Source organism: Propithecus coquereli, unplaced genomic scaffold (assembly GCF_000956105.1).
Source record: "Propithecus coquereli isolate 6110/MARCELLA unplaced genomic scaffold, Pcoq_1.0 Scaffold85, whole genome shotgun sequence".
NCBI classification, from domain to species: domain Eukaryota; kingdom Metazoa; phylum Chordata; class Mammalia; order Primates; family Indriidae; genus Propithecus; species Propithecus coquereli.
In genome coordinates, this window is record NW_012154729.1 from 1,858,240 (window position 1) to 1,875,786 (window position 17,547).

Genomic DNA, 17,547 nt, shown 5'->3' on the forward strand with positions numbered 1-17,547 from the left:
AAATATCACTACATACCAATTAAAATGACTAAAAAAAATAATGATGACACCAAATGCTACTGAAGTTGTGAAGAAACTGGATCATTTATACATTGTTGATGAGAATGTAAAATGGCATGACCATTCTGGAAAAGAATGGGTAAATGGTGTGGTACATCTTACCATGGAATACTACCCAGCAATACAAAGGAATAAGCTATTGACACACAGAATAATTTATGTGAATTTCAGAGGAATTATGCTGAATGAAAAAAGCCAATCCTCAGAGGTTACATACTGTGTGGTTCCATTCATGCAACATCTTTGAAATGACAAAACAATAGAGATGTACAACAGATTACTAGTTGCCAGGGGTGTTAAGGAATGGGAAAGGAAGGGAATTGCTGTGGCTATTGAAAGGTATCAAGAGGGATTCTTTTTTTTTTTTATTTTTTTTTTAATTTCAGCATATTACAGGGGTACAAATGTTTAGATTACATATATTGCCTTTGCTCCACCTGAGTCAGAGCTTCAAGCGTGTCCATCTCCCAGAAAATGTGCATCACACCCATCAGGTGTATATATACCCATCCCCTTCTCCCCGCTCCCACCTGCCGAACACCCGATGAATGTCACTACTGTATGCGCACTAAGTGTTGATCAGTTAATACCAATTGATGGTGAGTACATATGGTGCTTGTTTTTCCATTCTCGTGACACTTCACTTAGTAGAATGGGTTCCACCTCTATCCAGGATAATACAAGAGGTGCTAGATCACCATTGTTTTTTGTGGCTGAATAGAACTCCATGATATATATATACCACATTTTATTAATCTACTCATGGATTTATGGACACTTGGGTTGTTTCCACATCTTTGTAATTTTGTGAATTGTGCTGCTATAAACATTCTAGTGCAGATGTCTTTTTTATAGAATGTCTTTTTTTCTTTTGGGTAGATGCCCAGTAATGGGATTGCTGGATCAAATGGTAGTTCTACTTATATCTCTTTGAGATATCTCCATATTACTTTTCACAGAGGTTGCACTAATTTGCAGTTCCACCAGCAGTGTATGAGTGTTCCTATCTCTCCACATCTACACCAATATTTATTGTTTTGGGACTTTTTGATAAAGGCCATTCTCACTGGAGATAAGTGATATTTCATTGTGGTTTTGATTTGCATTTCTCTGATGATTAGAGATGTTGAGCATTTTTTCATATGTTTGTTGGTCATTAGTCTGTCTTCTTTTGAAAAGTTTCTGTTTGTGTCCTTGGCCCACATTTTGCTAGGGTTGTTTAATTTTTTCTTGCTGATTTTCCTGAGTCCTATATAGATTATAGTTATCAGCCTTTTATCAGATGTGTCACACGCAAATATTTTCTCCCATTCCGTAGGTTGTCTGTTTGCTTTCGTGATAGTTTCCTTGGTGTAGCACAGACAATTTGATATCTAGGATGTGTGCTCTACTAGGCACTTGACCCCTGGTTTGCATGTTAGGAGAGGATTTGAGGAGCTAGCCAATCAGCATGTGCCTTGCTAAGCCAAAAAATCATTTATTCAATTTTGGTGTAGCTTATTCAACTACTCATAACTTAAAATTATTGGGAGGAACATGGTTCATGTGACCCTAGGAGAAGCTACAATTGAGACTTATTTCTACTTGTAGCTTGCAACAGCTTTAGAGCTAACCAGGGACAAACAGCATCTTGTTTTCAGCTTCTCATGCAAGTATCATTGAGCATCTAGAATCTATTAAAATTGATTCATAAACTGCTACAAACTCTTTGATCTTCTTAAAAGATCTAGAACTAATCAAGGATAAAATATACTCAAGTACAAAGCAGTCCAGCCAGGGATGTTTATTCAGAAAGAAGATGAAGGATGATGAACAAAAAACCAGATCTAAAAATTGTATTTAAAAATTAAGCTATCTTCTTTTTAATGAAGAAGTCAGAGACTTGGGATGGGGTTAAAAAAAATAAAAGTTTTAAATCTAAAACCAGAAGGATTTTTTTGTACTTTAAATTGTGAAATTATATATATTTTTTTGAGCAGGTACGTACTGAATTCTTATACTACTATGTACAATATTAGCAAGGCTCATTCCCCGCTTCCAAAAGTCTTGTACACAACCAACTATAATGTAAGGCAGAAAATATTTGTTATAATAGAGGACCTGAAAATGCCATTTAAGACAGAGAAGAAAGAGATATATTACTGTTAGGGAGGATTAGATGAGGTTTGATAAAGGAAATAGCGCATCTGATTCAAAACCAACAAATGGGCAGAAATGTGGGGTCATAATAAAATCAACCAAAGCACATTACAGGCTGTGTTTACAGACCAGCAAGTAATCCCCCCTGGCTGGAGCGCTGGGAAAGGGAAAGTAAAGTTAGATGATTTGCAGTCAATCATGAAGACCCCAAAATGTCATCAGAGGAGGTGGGAGTTTATTTTGAAACCAATAGAAAACCACAGAATGGTTTTGAAACAGGGAACAGTAATCAAAACTGTGTCTTAAAGAAATTATTCTGACACCATGTATAAAATAGATTTTTAAAGTATCAGAGGTAGGAAGACCAATATACAGGCCATTGTTGCATTAGACTAGTTGAGTCTGAACTAAGAGAGCGAAATCAAAGTTGATGGCAGTTCTGTGAACATAAAACAGAAAATAGAATCCGGGGAACGGATGACACTGTGATGAGGGATGATAGAACTTTGGTACTGATGTCAGCAGTGAAATAGGAGTACAAAACGTCTTGAGGTTTAATGTCTGTGTGCCAGGGAGGTTGGCAATGTCTTTAGAAAGAGAACAGATGAAGTTTCGGGGGGGAAAGAAAACGTATTTCATTTATTCAATAAATACGTATTGGGCATTTACTATATACCAGGTGCTGCTCTGGGGGGGATAAAAGAGTTATCTTTAATTTTTTTTTCTTTTTTTTTTTAATTTAATTTTATTTTTTTTTTATTTCAGCAAATTATGGGTGTACATATGTTTAGGTTACGTGTGTTGCCCTTGGTTCCCCCCCCCACCGAAGTCCGTGTTTCAAATATGTCCATCCTTCGGGTAGTGCGCATTGCACTCCTTGTGTATACAAATAGGGGACGGGTATTTGTTATCTTTAATTTTTAAAGCACTTTGTGTGGAAGAGGCACTGTTCCCAATCTGTGCAACTCCAAAGGCAGTGCTAGAGCCAGGGAGTAGGAGCAAGGTAGGAAGTGAAATGTCTCTCTAATAAATGAAGACTTCTTGAGAAGTAGTAAGAGCTCTGTTGCAGGCAGTATGCAAGCGGAAGTTAGATGATATTCCTCCAGGAACGTTGTAATGAGGGTTTCCTACGTTAGGAGAGAGATTAGTTAACCTTTCTGTGAGTTCTCTCCCATTCTTAAGAATCTGTTCTTTCTGATGATCTAGTCCTGTGGGTTCTATTATTAATCTCTGGTTTCTCCTAATAATTAAATAAATTACTCACTCTGTCTGCCATTCAGTAAAACTCACACATTTGCATCTGTTTTTCCTGAATTATTTTTGGTTAGGGCTCTTCTTCTTTATTAAAAAATTCTACTCAGTTAATGTTACCTTTATAGCTAATTCAGAACGGTAAGCCTGGTAGATTGGGTTATAAATATCAGAGGGGAAAAGGATTTCTTATGCCTAATAATATTTTTGTTTGGAAAAAGCCCTGCAAACGAGAAATAAATTATCTTGACTTCAAGATTGCGATGCAGTTTCTGTATTTTGCAGTAATTCAAACAGGAAAAAAAAAATATGTCAGAGAGATTCGTGTTGCCCTGGCACGGAAAAGAAAAAGAATAATTATTTTCCAAACACTGTAAAGCTTTAGATCAGAGACATTTATCTATGTTGCATTTAAAAGAAGAAGAAGAAAAGGAAGGAAAGAAAGGAAAAGGAAAAAGGGAACCTATAGTGAGCTCTATTATAAGCTATAGTTCAAGCTTCGCATTTCCTGGTGTCTTTTGAAACGTAAAATTCCACAACAAATAGCTCTGTAACGTATAACCAGTATGAAGATTCAATTCAGATTTAAGCACTTTGGTTTGCTTTTGAATCTTGCTATTTTCTGCATTTGTTTTGACTGCTCTCATCATTCAAGATTGACGCTTGGATGGGTGTGTAGGAGGAAGCAGCAGCAGCAGGCTTACAGCTTGCAGACAAAAAAAATCTGTCTTATCTGATGGCTATTATTGAAAATGCGAGGTGTAGCCTGGGCTGGGTAATGAAGGGGAGCGAGCGAGGGGGAGCAAGGAGCATGGAGTCGCATACTGATGAGTGTAGGAGTACTTGATAAAAAGAATTCTGGCTGCCGGCTGTGCATTGCTCATTGTGGAGTACTCCAACAATCACATAGAACGCAGACCAGCCTAAGCTGACAGCTTGATATGCCTTCTTCTGCTGCCTGGTTTTGGGGGCTGTATGACGTGCTGGTCGGTAGTAAAGATTAATATATAAGAAATGTGGAGCTAGGATCAAGTCATACTCCGCAGCCTGCCTGGCAAACTATGTTTTACTTCTGACTTTGCTCTCTCGCTGAGAACATTAATCTGTCAAGCTGGCGGGCTCCTTTGATAGCAACTTTCCCCGGAGCATGATGTGGCAATGCCACCTCTCAGCCCAGGACTACCGCTATTACCCCGTGGACGGCTACTCCCTGCTTAAACGCTTCCCTCTTCATCCTCTTACAGGACCCAGATGCCCTGTCCAAACAGTGGGACAATGGTTGGAAAGCATTGGGCTACCTCAGTACGAGAACCACCTGATGGCTAATGGATTTGACAATGTGCAGTTTATGGTAAGATGCTCTCTGTGTCCACGGAGCTGCCTTTTGTCTGTCTTTGCTTCTTATGTGTCTTACATGGCTCAGAGGCAGCCTAATTTGCACCAAAATCGGTCAGTTTTATATATCTAACTGCATCAGAAAACTGGATGCCCTTAAGATTGAACTTACTGTGTACATATAGACACTTGCTAAAAAATGAGATCTAGATGCATCTATATACATATGTGTTATATGAATGAACCGGTGAGAGTACTATTTATAGACAGTGAAAGAAGATTGACATTTATATTCTTCCTGTCATTCTTTGTGTGATATATTTTTACAAATTTGTAATCTTAGAATACCCAGGTAGATTATACCACTCTTCGGCTCATTCTAGATTCCTAAAATATGTTATTTCACTTGAGCATCAGCATTTAGTGATTAATTAGACAGTTTGTTATGTTTACGGTGTGAAGATCATTTTCTTTCTTGATAATTGTTCAATAGGCAGTTTAAATCATGGGGACAACCTTCAGTTCATTAGCAAACTGCTTTGATGGTCAATTATGGGGAGCATTCGCTTACTTACACCTGCTAAGCGAAGAGCAATGAAGTATTGTTTATTACTTTAGGTGGAAAACAAACACTTCAGTCAATTAGCTGTCAATGTTTAGAAAGAGAGCTTGATAGACCAAGTGCATTCGTATACCTCTGAATCCTAGTCTACATGCAGTTTAAACCTGACATGTGCAAACTTCCCACCGTGATGCATGTAGGTGAGGAAGGAGGATGGGGAGGTGTGCAAACCTACACACCAGCTTTCTAATCATTTCCATACCTCCCTCAATGCTCATCAGTTCCCCTTGTTAAGCTACGTCACAGCTCTTATTTCCTTTGCTTGCTTTTAAGGTCCCATCACATATATCACTGATCTGTATATTTAGAGAGACGTATATTAACATAGGCATGTAGTACACAAATGGTTCGTAGAAATAAGTAATAGCTATTCCTAAATAAAATGCTGGGGCTGACACCTGCAGCTTACTAATACCAGAACAGATAACGAAACACTGAGAGCTAGTCAGGTCTTTTTATTTCTATTTGAGATTGTTTTTTCTCCAAGCTTGATGTGATGGTTATAGATTTGAAGATTACTAAAATTGTTAAACTTCTGCTCATTCTCGAAAAGTGTGAATGCTCATGAGCTTTAAAAAATAAAAAAGACATAAATATAAGAAGACATATGAGCTCTAAATAAGTGTATGCATAAAACCCTTTATGAGAGTTTTTTGTTTTGTTTCATTTTTTTATAATAAGATATGCAGCTCCTGTTTTCTTGTGTTTGTCAAGTACAGTCCCTGGTTAGATAGACAAGACATTGTGGGTATTGAAACAGGGAAAAAAGTGAAAGTTCTTTAATTGCTAGGGAAGTCTTAGGACACGGAGCAAATTTAGAACTGATTTAGGACACTAACAGATGGCACTAATGATTAGAGGGACTATCAAATAGAATGAAAGTCTTTTCATCATTATTTATGTTTACTGCATGTTTCGATGTCTTTATTCTTTCTCCCTATCTCTGCTTGAAATAAGGCTTTCTCACTCTCACCACTCAAACACTTGTCCAAATTTATTCTGGTCCCATAAGTTAGGTCTTTGGATTCTCTGGATCATTTGTGCATTCTGAAAGACTTTAATTCAGCTTAATTTTCCCCTGAATGTTAAACACTTATGAGCAAATATAATATCTTTTTGAAAGCCTCAAAACTGAAAGGTTAATCAAACAGGTTTTAGATAAGTATTTGGGAAGAGATTGTAAAAAAACATTAATGAATGAATCATGTATAAGCACTACAAAATGTATCTGGAAGTCAAAATTCCTGGACATATGTGACAAAATCAAGATCTAATCTTGGTTTTTACCTAGATAATTGTCTTTACTCATTTAATTCAAGTATTATAGATAATTTTTCCTGAAAATAAAGACAGTATTAGCCCAGATGAGCCAGTTGAATAGTTTCTTCGTGAGACAGAATTTTTTTTTAAAACTTTGAATTGCCATTTAGAGGTGTTAGTTATTAAAATGAAGCAAATCATAAAATAGTATCATCAATTAGTGTTTTACATGCTGTTATATACCATTTACTTGCTACTAGTAACATGAGATGAATTTCTACCTTTATAAAAATTATTTATTGATCTACATAATCTAATTTGTTTAATTATGAACTTAGTTAAAGTACACTAATATGACTGGCTCACTTTAAGAAACAGATTTCATTAATGTGGTGAAAAATCTGTTAGACCTGCTTAGTCTCCACTCAGTATCGTATTCTAGCTTTTGTTTTTCTTGAAACACATTCTGACCTGCATTTATTCATCCTGTTGCCTAAGCAACAAGCACCACACTCCTATTAGCTACGATGTAGTGCAGGTCTTATTAGCTTTTTAGAACAAGACAGTAGGCATCAAAAGGATATAATTAATGTTGGTTGAAACATCATAGTACATCTGTGCATACATATACTTTATTTAGGAAACATTCTCTGGAGTTAATTTTTTATTTAATCAATATTCCATTAATGAATGTGAGTTTAAAGGGTCCACATAAGTAACTTTCAAAGTAAAGTACTTATTGAAAGCTTAAAAAGAATTCTTTTGCTAAATCTGCTCTACATACATACTGTCACACAAAAACACAATATATGGGTGATTCATCTCCATGGCTACAGTTAACTTTAATAAAGACTACTTACATCAATTCCTAGACATGGTTAGAAAAGAAGGATCCCCATCTGTGCTTAAATATCTGTCAATTATTGTTTCTCCTTCAGGCTCTTAGTACTTATACTTGATTTTATAGAAGAGTGATTTTTTTCCCATATCTTAAAGTCAAATTTCCAAACTTTCCCTTTATGTATTTCATTCTGGCTTGCAGAATATTTGTGTGCACAGTTTAGACTTTCTTCATCCTTAAAAATATAAAATAAATAGAAATTGATACAATCAAAGATGAGCTATAAAATATATCAGGTCACCTAAGACTTTAGGAAAGTCACATCAGTGTTGAAATCAAAGGCCCCTTCACAATAGAATTCTTTGAAGACTTACCTCGATCCCACCCTACCTGTTTATCCCCTCAGAGGTCATAAATCATCACCTCCCTCCTGCTTGGGCACATTCCACCTGCTACTCACATGGGCCTCTGACATCTCACTCATTTCCCCTGAGTTTGCAACATATAGATTGTGTCAAAGTTTCAACATTACTTTTATTTTCATCAAGAAGTTTAGGTAGGAGGTGATTACTATACAAAATGTACATGCTTATTTATTTTCTTGGTATGTTTGTCTCCACTATCATATTTCTTTTTCCAAGTCTGATGACTTCTTCCTAAAGTTTAAGTCTCAAACTGTCTATTCCTGCCTTGATGATTTCGCTTATCTCCTCTCTTCCTTCTCCTCCCGGACAGCTATTTCCTTTCCTTCCCCTCTGTCTTTTATCCTCAAAGGTCCTGCCTTATTTACATAGCTTCCCTCAATAACTCCAGTCCATAACAACCTTTTCTTTTCTCTGAACTCATATAGTGGTTACATTTGATGTGAAAAATTACATTTGACATGCCGTTATTTTCTCTCTAAAATTAGAAGTTTTCACTTTTATGTATCTTGTCTCCCCAGCTAGACTGGAAGCCCCTCAAGTCCAAGTTCCATGTACTAAATTCCCTTGCTTTTCTCACAACTCCCAGCATAATGCTGTGAACATAGAAATCAGCCTAAAAACCGAAGGCATGAGATTGCTGTAGGTTGTAGGTGGACCTCCAGTCTCATTTTAAAACTGTAAGCCTTGTTTTGCCAATGGTACATGGAGCATTTGCTCATTCATGCAACAAACACTCTTCAAACATTTTCTGTGTGTCAGGAACAGTGTTAAGTACTAGGGATGTAACAGTGAACAAGACATGACCTTTACCCTCAAGCAGAGTACAGTATTGCTTACAACACCTATCATATTATTTGCGTGCACATCACACACACGGGCACATACACACACATACATGCATGCGCACTATATCACAGGGATCTTCCTCCTCTTCCTTCCATATAATCACCATAATTTGACATATACACTTACTAGCAATTGTTTTTCCAGCAACGAATTACAATAGATAATGGAAGGGATAAAATCTATCACCACATGACGTAAAGGAAGATAAAGATGCTAATAACATCAAAACACTGGCGGTGTTATGGTAGATTTATAATCTGAAGACTGTATTAAGAAGTTTATATTACTTGAAGGAGGACTGACTCATAACCTTATCATAATAACTAGTTGGCAGTTATATTTGTAAACTCTAATCACAAAGGGGGGAAAATGAAATTATTACCAGCTCATTTTTTAAGCATCTCCTGTGTTTCTAACAATCGTCAGCTAGATTGACTTGGGCTGCTTTGATCATTATTGAAATGTTCCAAATGCAGCCTCTGCTGAGTAAGAAATATGAATAACACTGATAGCCCTGCAAGATGGCATTTTTGTACACTTGGGTGGATAGCATTTATAAAGGTCTTGCTGGAGGTCAAAACGAGTAGTGCCTATTCGACACTGAAGTGGAGCCACAGAGCTCTTGGAAGTCATCCATTTCAACAAAGCATTTGAGCAAGATAGAGAGCTTACAAGTATTTTATTGAAACTTTTTTCCCATTTCTATGGTGCATTTTACCTGCTAATGGACTTACATCTCTTTTGCACTTTTACATAACTTTTCTGTAATAAGAGCATCATTTGAAATTGGCCTGATAAAATGACCTTTTAAGTATCTTGGTAGCATGTTGTGATCCAAGTAAGAAGCTAAACTTGTGAAATAGGAAAATCAATTGTCCCTAAAGGATAAGACTAATCACCTCCATGATTGTTTCTTGTTCAAATATTGCTTAGGAAAATTTTATGAACTTACTGAGATTTGAAGGTACCTGCCACACTCCCTACGCCTTCCTGTTTCTGAAACAGGCTAGGCTCAGAGTTGAGTGGGTGGCCTTATATTGAAAGTACAGCTATAATTTTCTAAACTCATTTAGGCCAGTAGTTACAAAGTTATAAATCATTTTTGAAAAAATAAAAAAACCAAACCATAATTTTTTCAACTGCTGACATTTAAAAATCTGTTGGTATGTAAAAGTCAAAGCCAAGAGAGTGTTATTCTCTATCTGGACAAAAGCTTAATTACAAATATAATGGGCAACAGCCTCTCAGTGGTATGAAAGAAAACTAAAGGAAGACTTCTCATTTCCACTGTTTTGTTTCTCCCTGATTTGGTTTACTCATCTGTAAAATCAATCTAATGAGGGATCTAGAAGAAATGTTCTTTGGGGTTGTTATTTAATATTTTGAGCTCTTTAGAGATACAGGGTACAATATTGGTGCTGGCAGAGCTGCTAATTGTTCTTGTATATCCCATTAGCCTTGGAAGGATACTGATTGCTTGTGCAGCAGAAAGTTGGAAATGAGGGCATGTTGCAGGCTGACCATCTTGGAAGAATGGCTTTCAGAAAAAACATTAGGCGTGATTCTGATCTGGTGATAGGAGCATTTTCTTCCATCTGGAAGTTACTCTGATTACATTTTTAAGCATTAAAATATTCTGCCCCATTTTCTAATAATGCAGTAATATAACTCCCATTACTAACTGATGCTCACGCGAATAGGACTTTAATTTAGTCATGCTGCATATTTGCATAATTTGATCTCTACTATTGCTTCAAATGACCAGATATTTGGGATGAGGAATTTACCTCATGAATCAGAAAACTTACTAAAACTGCTGAATTACAGACTCATTTTCAGAACTCCAACTACAATCATACTTCTTTTCTTCTTTAAAAGGACAAATCTCGCAATTGAGTGTTCAACAGCAGTGACCTCCATTTTTCCATTCCAGTCACCTCCTCAACCCCATAATCCAGCTTGCTTCCCAACTTTTCTGCTAAAATTGTTCTGTTAAGTCAGCTGTGATCTTCTTCTTGCCAAATACCTACGCCCCCTCTTTCTTCCTCGCTTCATTTCTCTTTGACCTCTTTACAATACCTGATTTTCACCATCCACTCCTTGTCGTTATGTAGTCCCCACGTGGGTTCCATGACATTACACTCCCCTTTCCAATCTCTCCTGCTCTTCGAACCCTCTTCCCTTTCCATCCCTGCGGTTCTCATAGATCCATATCTGTTGTCTATACTTCGTCTCTTTTCTACCTGGTTTCCAGGGCTATCCAGCTACTCAGTAAACATTTTCATATATATGTATCTATGCAAAGAGCATTTAGCACAGACCTGGCATAGAATAAATGCCCAACAAGTGTTAACTATTACTGCAGCCAGAGTGATCTTGCTAAAGAACACATTTGCTGTAGCACAACTCTGCTTAATATCTTTCAAAGGTTATCAATTACCTATGGGAGATTATAAGATATTTCCAAAATCCTTAATATGGCTTTCACACTTAAGATCCTTTATGACCTACCCTCAACTTATTTTCCAGCCATATTGCTTGCCGTTTCCTCTCTCTGCAGTGGGGAACTGCATATTTTCCTTTCATTGCCTGGCTTTTGCACATGCTGCTCTCTCTGCCAAGAACGAGCTTCCTTTCCTGCTTAACTCCTTTTTATCCTTTAGCTCTTAGCCTAGTTGTCACTTTTTTTAGCTTTTAGTTCTTGTCTGGCCCTCCAAGTGTGGGTTAGGAACTCTCCTTATGTGGTACCCTTTCTTAAAACTTACCTTACTGGAGTATATTACCTATTTACTTGTCTGTCTATCCCCACCACCTCTGCCATACATAAACACTAGAACAGGGGCCGGCAAACTTTTTCTGTAAAGGGCCAGATGGTAAATATTTTAGGCTTTGCAAGCCACATGGTCTCTCCTGCAACTATATAACTCCGCTGTTGTAGCATGAAAGCAGCCATCGACAATACGTAAATTAATGGGCATGAGAAGATTCCAATAAAACTTTATTTACAAAAACAGGCAGATTTGGCTAATGGGTCATAATTTGTTGACCTTGCCCTTGTTTTTGAGCTCCTCAAGAATTAGAAATATGCTTTGATCCTCTGTATCTCCAGGTCCAGCCCATGGTTTACACATGTAGACACAGGAAATGTTTAATGAAAGGAGGAAGGGGAAGGATAGGAAAAAAAGAAAGAAGGGAATGAGGAAACCAGGCAGGTGGCTATATGAAGGATCCTCGAAGGCCTGTTTGGTTTAAAGAGAACCAGCCAATAGCTGAGGATATTCAGAGCAAGATCAGCCTTCAGGAGTCTGATGAGAGCCAGGGAGGGTGTTTTTGCTTTCACCAAGCAGACTGGAGTATATTTTTGGCAAGGGAACTGCACAGGCACAAGAGCTAGAAAAACACAGCTGCAAAGGAAGCCCATTGTGCCCTCTGTTTGGAATTCCTTTCTCTTCCTTCTTCACCTAACTGTGTATCATTGTTTATAAATCAGCTTAAGCATCACTTCCTCTAGGAAGTATTCCCTAGTGCCATCCTATCATCTGGCTGGCATAATTGCCCATTTCCCGGGCACCCATGGCACCTTGTTCTTACCCTATGTTAGTCCTTACTGTATTGCATTGCATTCATTTTATCTGTTCAGATGTCTGCTTCCCCCAACCCCACTAGAAAGTGGGTCCCTTAGAGGCAGAGATTGGGTCTTGTTTATCTTCATATTCCTAAAGCCTTGCACGAGGCCTGGCACATAGTAGTTTCTCAATAAATATTGACTGAATGGAATTTTTAAGTTCTATATAAATTATCCTATGTAATTGTCACCATAAATCTGTCAGTAAGTATTAATATCCAAATATTTATGAATGAAGAGAATGAGATTCAAGATTAAAAAATCACCAGCTGAGCCTAGATTTCAAAATTAAACCTCTCTGACCTAAAAGTCCCTGCTCAACTCAGTAAAACCACACAATTTCATCATTCCTCCCTTTATTTATTCAGCAAATATTTCCCGAGCTACTGTTATGTTGCAAGCACTAAACAGGACACTGGCCCTGCCCTCAAAGCACTCCCAGTTTGTCATACTGCTGGTCCTTTGAGGGACTTTTTATCTTAGTTTTTCTTACCTTTCCACCTCCTCCCACTACTTCCCCAGAGGACCTCTGCTTTAACCAGACCAGAACCCTCACTGCCAAATTAATAAATACCTTCACTTTGGTTCACAATTGCCCTCCCACCTAAAATATACCACGTCTTCCCAATTGCCTAATCGAGAAAGACCCATTCCTTGAGGTCCTGGTCCCACCACCTGCTCTGGGGAGCCTCTTCCTACTGATCTGGACCTTGCTTACCTCTCCAGCTTCATCTTTCACCCCTCCTAACCTCTGGCCATGTTGGATTACTTATAGTCCTACAACAGCACCACACCTGCTCACAAATCCATGCCTCTGCATACAATGTCCCTTATACACACTGTTCTCTGCCCAGAACACTCCTTTCTTGCACTCATCCTTAGCCTGGGTAATTCATCAGAGTGGGAATCATTTTATACATTCAGGAGACACTGCATCAAATAGTAGTAGTGTTCATGGAAGACATGATTTGTCCTCCTTTGTAATCTTTTCTATGGCGTAATGAGTTGTCATTATGAATTTTTATCCACAAGAAAACTCAGGCTACAGAGACAGAAACAACACCATACAGGTCATGTCATGGCATGTATCTCCCTGACTTCACCCCAGACTACCTGAGCTAGTTTGTGTATACCATGCACATCACAGACATTGGGAACTATCCATTCATTTGAGAGTGTATGATCTAAAATAATATTGAGAAACAAGAGCCCTTATAACTCTGCTTATGAATTATAGAGACACATTAGAAGAGGAGAAAAATAAAATGAATAATTAATATAGGCCTCTGGATATCAAGTCATTGATTTCTGCCCCTTGAGTCCACAGAATTATATTTCAGATTGTTATCCTTTTACCCTCTCACAGACTGAGCAAAGATGATTAGGATTCATATCCAAAACATTGCGGAACATCTTGGGTTTATAAGCCAAAGTCTGTTTAAATGGCTGGCAGGAAGAATTAGATTTGTCCTTCCAAAGTTTTAAAGGAGATCTTGAAACTTGAGGCCTAGAAACTAAAGTAACTCAAGTTTAATTGACAGGAGTTATATTATACATTCTTTTATCAGAAAGAAGTAATAATGAACAGATGGAGCTGAACATCTAGCATTCATCAGTCCTATATAACAATATAACCCATCCAGTTATTAGCCTCGAACACGTGAACAGGAATATTCAGGCTGGCAAACATCTATTCCAGAAATCCCTCATTCCTTCAAAAGGAAGCAAGCAAAAGATCACTCCTACCAATTCATTCATTTAAGAACTGCTGAATGAATAACAATGAGGTTCTTTTGGGGGAGGAGTGGGGTGAAAGGTTTGTGATATAGTTTAAAAATGGTAATCTGTTGACTTCCTGGTAAGTAATTACACTACAGTGCAAAGAAGGGTACCATGTTAAATCTTACCGTACTTTATCATTTTTAAAGCTCTTACACATATATTATCTCAATTAATCTGGAAGACAGAATAAATAGATTCTATTTTTAGTTCTAGCATAAATGGTGTAAGGCTTCTTCTCTACAATCTCTGAGAAAGCTCAGATATAACCTGATTTTCTTTTACAACTCCACCCCCACCCCCTCCCCAGTTCTGTCTTCTCTAACTGATACCCACTTACTCTTCTTCCCTTCACAACTAAACTTCTCAAAAGAAATGTCTATGCTTGCTGGCTTGCCTTTCAATACAATACAGTCAGGCATTAATACCATCAGCTTCTGTTATCATCCTGAAATTATTTATTAATGGTGATCAGTGAACTCCTACTTGCTGGATACAATATACTCTTTCCAGTTCTTATTTACCTGATCTTTCTATGGTCTTTGATTCTGTTGACCACACTTTTCCCTTCTTGGCTTCTAACCTTGGCACCTCCTGCCCGGGCACCCTCCCACCTTCTCTGTCTTCTCTACTGCTCTCCCTGCTTCTGCCTGTTTAGCCCCTGATGCTCTTCTCTTCTCATTCTAGAATCCATTCTGTGGTAAGTTAAGAGTGACTTAACTAGTACCCAACAAAGGCAAAGTTTTCTACCTCCCTTATATGCTACTGACCCCTCAAACACAAAGTACCTGAAAGTGGAATGATCTTTCCCCCAAAACTATCTTCATGGGAAAGTTGCCCATTGGGTAGAATGCTGATGAGAGATCAAGTGGTGTGAGACTAGGATTTGGCAGCATCGAGGCCACGGAGGAACTTGACAAGAGCACGCTCTGTGAAATAAGAGCCACAGAAGCCACACCGCATTGGCTGGAAGGAGTAGTAGAGTGGATAACTGTTGCAGGAAGTTTTTCTGATTATAGGAGCTCAGAAATAAGCAAGTAGCTAAATGGTGATTTGGGGGTCAAAGGGAGGATTTTCCTAAATAAGAGAGACTGGAGTCATGTTTGACTACTGAAAGGAATGATCAGGTAGGAAGAGAGGTATCGATATTGGAGAAGAAAGAAGGATTGAAAAAATAAAGGTGAGAGAGGTTGGACTCCAGAGCCAAGTGGAAGGACTGGTCTTTAATGGGAACATTCCTATTATAATAGGAGGGAAGACCGAGGATGGGTTCCATAATGATTTGTATATAAGACACAGAGAATATGGAAATATATTTCTTCTAATGATTCCTATTTTCTAGTGAAATACGAAACAAGGATGTGAAAGGTTTAAGAATAAAGACGATATTAAAAAGTTATTTCTGAAAGTGGGAAGGAGAATTTACTAGGAAAATGGGATAGGGTTACAGGACCTTTGTGGGGGCTCGTTTGAGATTTGTAATCATTAGGTTCAGAGTGGAAAAGGCAATAATGCCCCACAGGAATTAGAAAGACAATTGCACTTTGAGGCACAGAATTGCTTTCATGGTCTGGCTTCTTTACCTATTTGGTGTGAGGTCATGGGCTACTCACTTAACCTTAGTGAACATCAGTTTCCCATGTGCAAATTGGAGATTGTACCACCTGGTTCACAAGGTTCTGGTAAGAATTAGCTCTGTGCTTTCAGTAAGCAATGAATAATGGTGGTGACAAGAGTTCTAGTTCCATTTCGCTGGCAAACCACTTTAGAATTACCGATTAGCCAGTGAAACACAGAAATTGACACAAGGCTTCATTGCTTTTGCCCTCATAATACATTGGATGCAAGGAAAAAGCTTATGTGAATTATTCTAGGAACACTGAAATATCCATAACCCACCTATCTCAGTGATCTTATATCAAATAACTCTAAAGGGTGCTGGAAAGTTATGCCACCTTAATTCCACTCTTAACTGACCACAGACCTTGATTAATCAACCACATGTACACTCAAAGAACTGAACTATCCAGACTTAGTGGCCAAGCAGTAGTACATGCTGTTGGCAAAGTACTGGGGAACTTCCATGGAACTAGATTGCATTAGTGCTTTCCCTAAGAAACATACTCAAGGACACCCACTTGCTATAAAGTGTTCCCTTAACTGTAATTGATAAAATTGTGATAGTTTTTTATGAGAGTATTTTAATACTCAAGAGTCTAGTAGTTTTGTCCTCAAGGATAGCTAACAAAAACTTGCATTCACACTATGAAGTTTATTAACAAATATGCTGCACCATTTTAAAATTTAAATCTATGTGTTTGAAATCTATACCTTTTATACTTTAACATGTGTTAACAATCTAAAGTAGAAAGTAGGTAAGTCTTTGTGAAGGAGTTCTCAGGAACATCTTTTTGAACGGATTCCTGGGAGATTTATCCATTCATTCCCAAAGGAACACCTATGGAGTGCCTATTATACTTACCTAGCTGTGCTAATTGTGGTAGGGACTACAAAGCAGCGGCATAATACAGAATCCGCTTAAAGATCTGACAGTCGACTCAGGGAGCTAGGACTAGCATGCTTAATAGCTAAATAGCGGTACACATTAAAATAGTAATAAAGGTCAACAACGTGAGTGTTTTCGCAGCATAAAATGTAACTATGGGAGACATGAGTGCTAGAAATCTATGACTGATGATGACTGAGAAGGAAGAGACGTCGATGAGCTGGAGTGATCGGGAAAGGCTCCCTGGAGGAAGTGGGCTTGAATGGATTTGTGTAAACAGTGAAGAATGGGATGAATGATATAGCATTGAGGGAATCATGAGCATTGAGTGGTGAGATTTCAAAATGCATGTAGTGTTTGAAGAGCAAAAGAGGTGCTGATCTGGCATCAGTCCTAGAGGTCATGTAATGCCTCTATGGTGGAAGTATTACCTACTTTGTGAAACTGTGGTTCAGACACTGCACGTGCGCCATATGGAAAAGCAGCTTCATGACCCGTCACTGTGCCCAGACAGGCTCACGCAGATGGCAGCACACACACGTGCACATCACACATACAGACAGCAAAGGATGATCAGCATGGAAACATCTGTCTGAAACTGATTAACCATCTATTTCCAGATAATGCTGAAGAAAATGAAGTGACTTGAATTATATTAAGTAACTCCAAAGAAGCCCATCTTCCTGAGGGCTAGTATACTGTCTCAAAGCCAACAGCAAATCTGTTTTCAGTCATTTCATAGGATCTGAAATATCTTCCTCTACTCCAAAACAATTTATTCACCTGTTAGAGCTTATGCTTCTTTGAAGACGGTCACTGCTCTCACCAATTGCTAAAGGAATCATCCTCACTCTCAGC

At 38.0% G+C, this 17,547-nt stretch overlaps 1 protein-coding gene across 10 annotated transcripts in view; it reads left to right on the top strand.

Moving 5' to 3' along the window:
- ANKS1B (ankyrin repeat and sterile alpha motif domain containing 1B) overlaps positions 1-17,547 on the top strand; it is a 1,021,409-nt gene that overhangs the window by 624,331 nt on the left and 379,531 nt on the right. For 4 of the 10 annotated variants that reach the window (XM_012664021.1, XM_012664023.1, XM_012664024.1 and 1 more), the window contains exon 1: positions 4,292-4,801. In XM_012664021.1, coding sequence (XP_012519475.1) covers positions 4,598-4,801 — 204 coding nt within the window. In that variant the 5' untranslated portion in view covers positions 4,292-4,597. The other 6 variants (XM_012664020.1, XM_012664018.1, XM_012664027.1 and 3 more) reach the window with 5 other exon arrangements.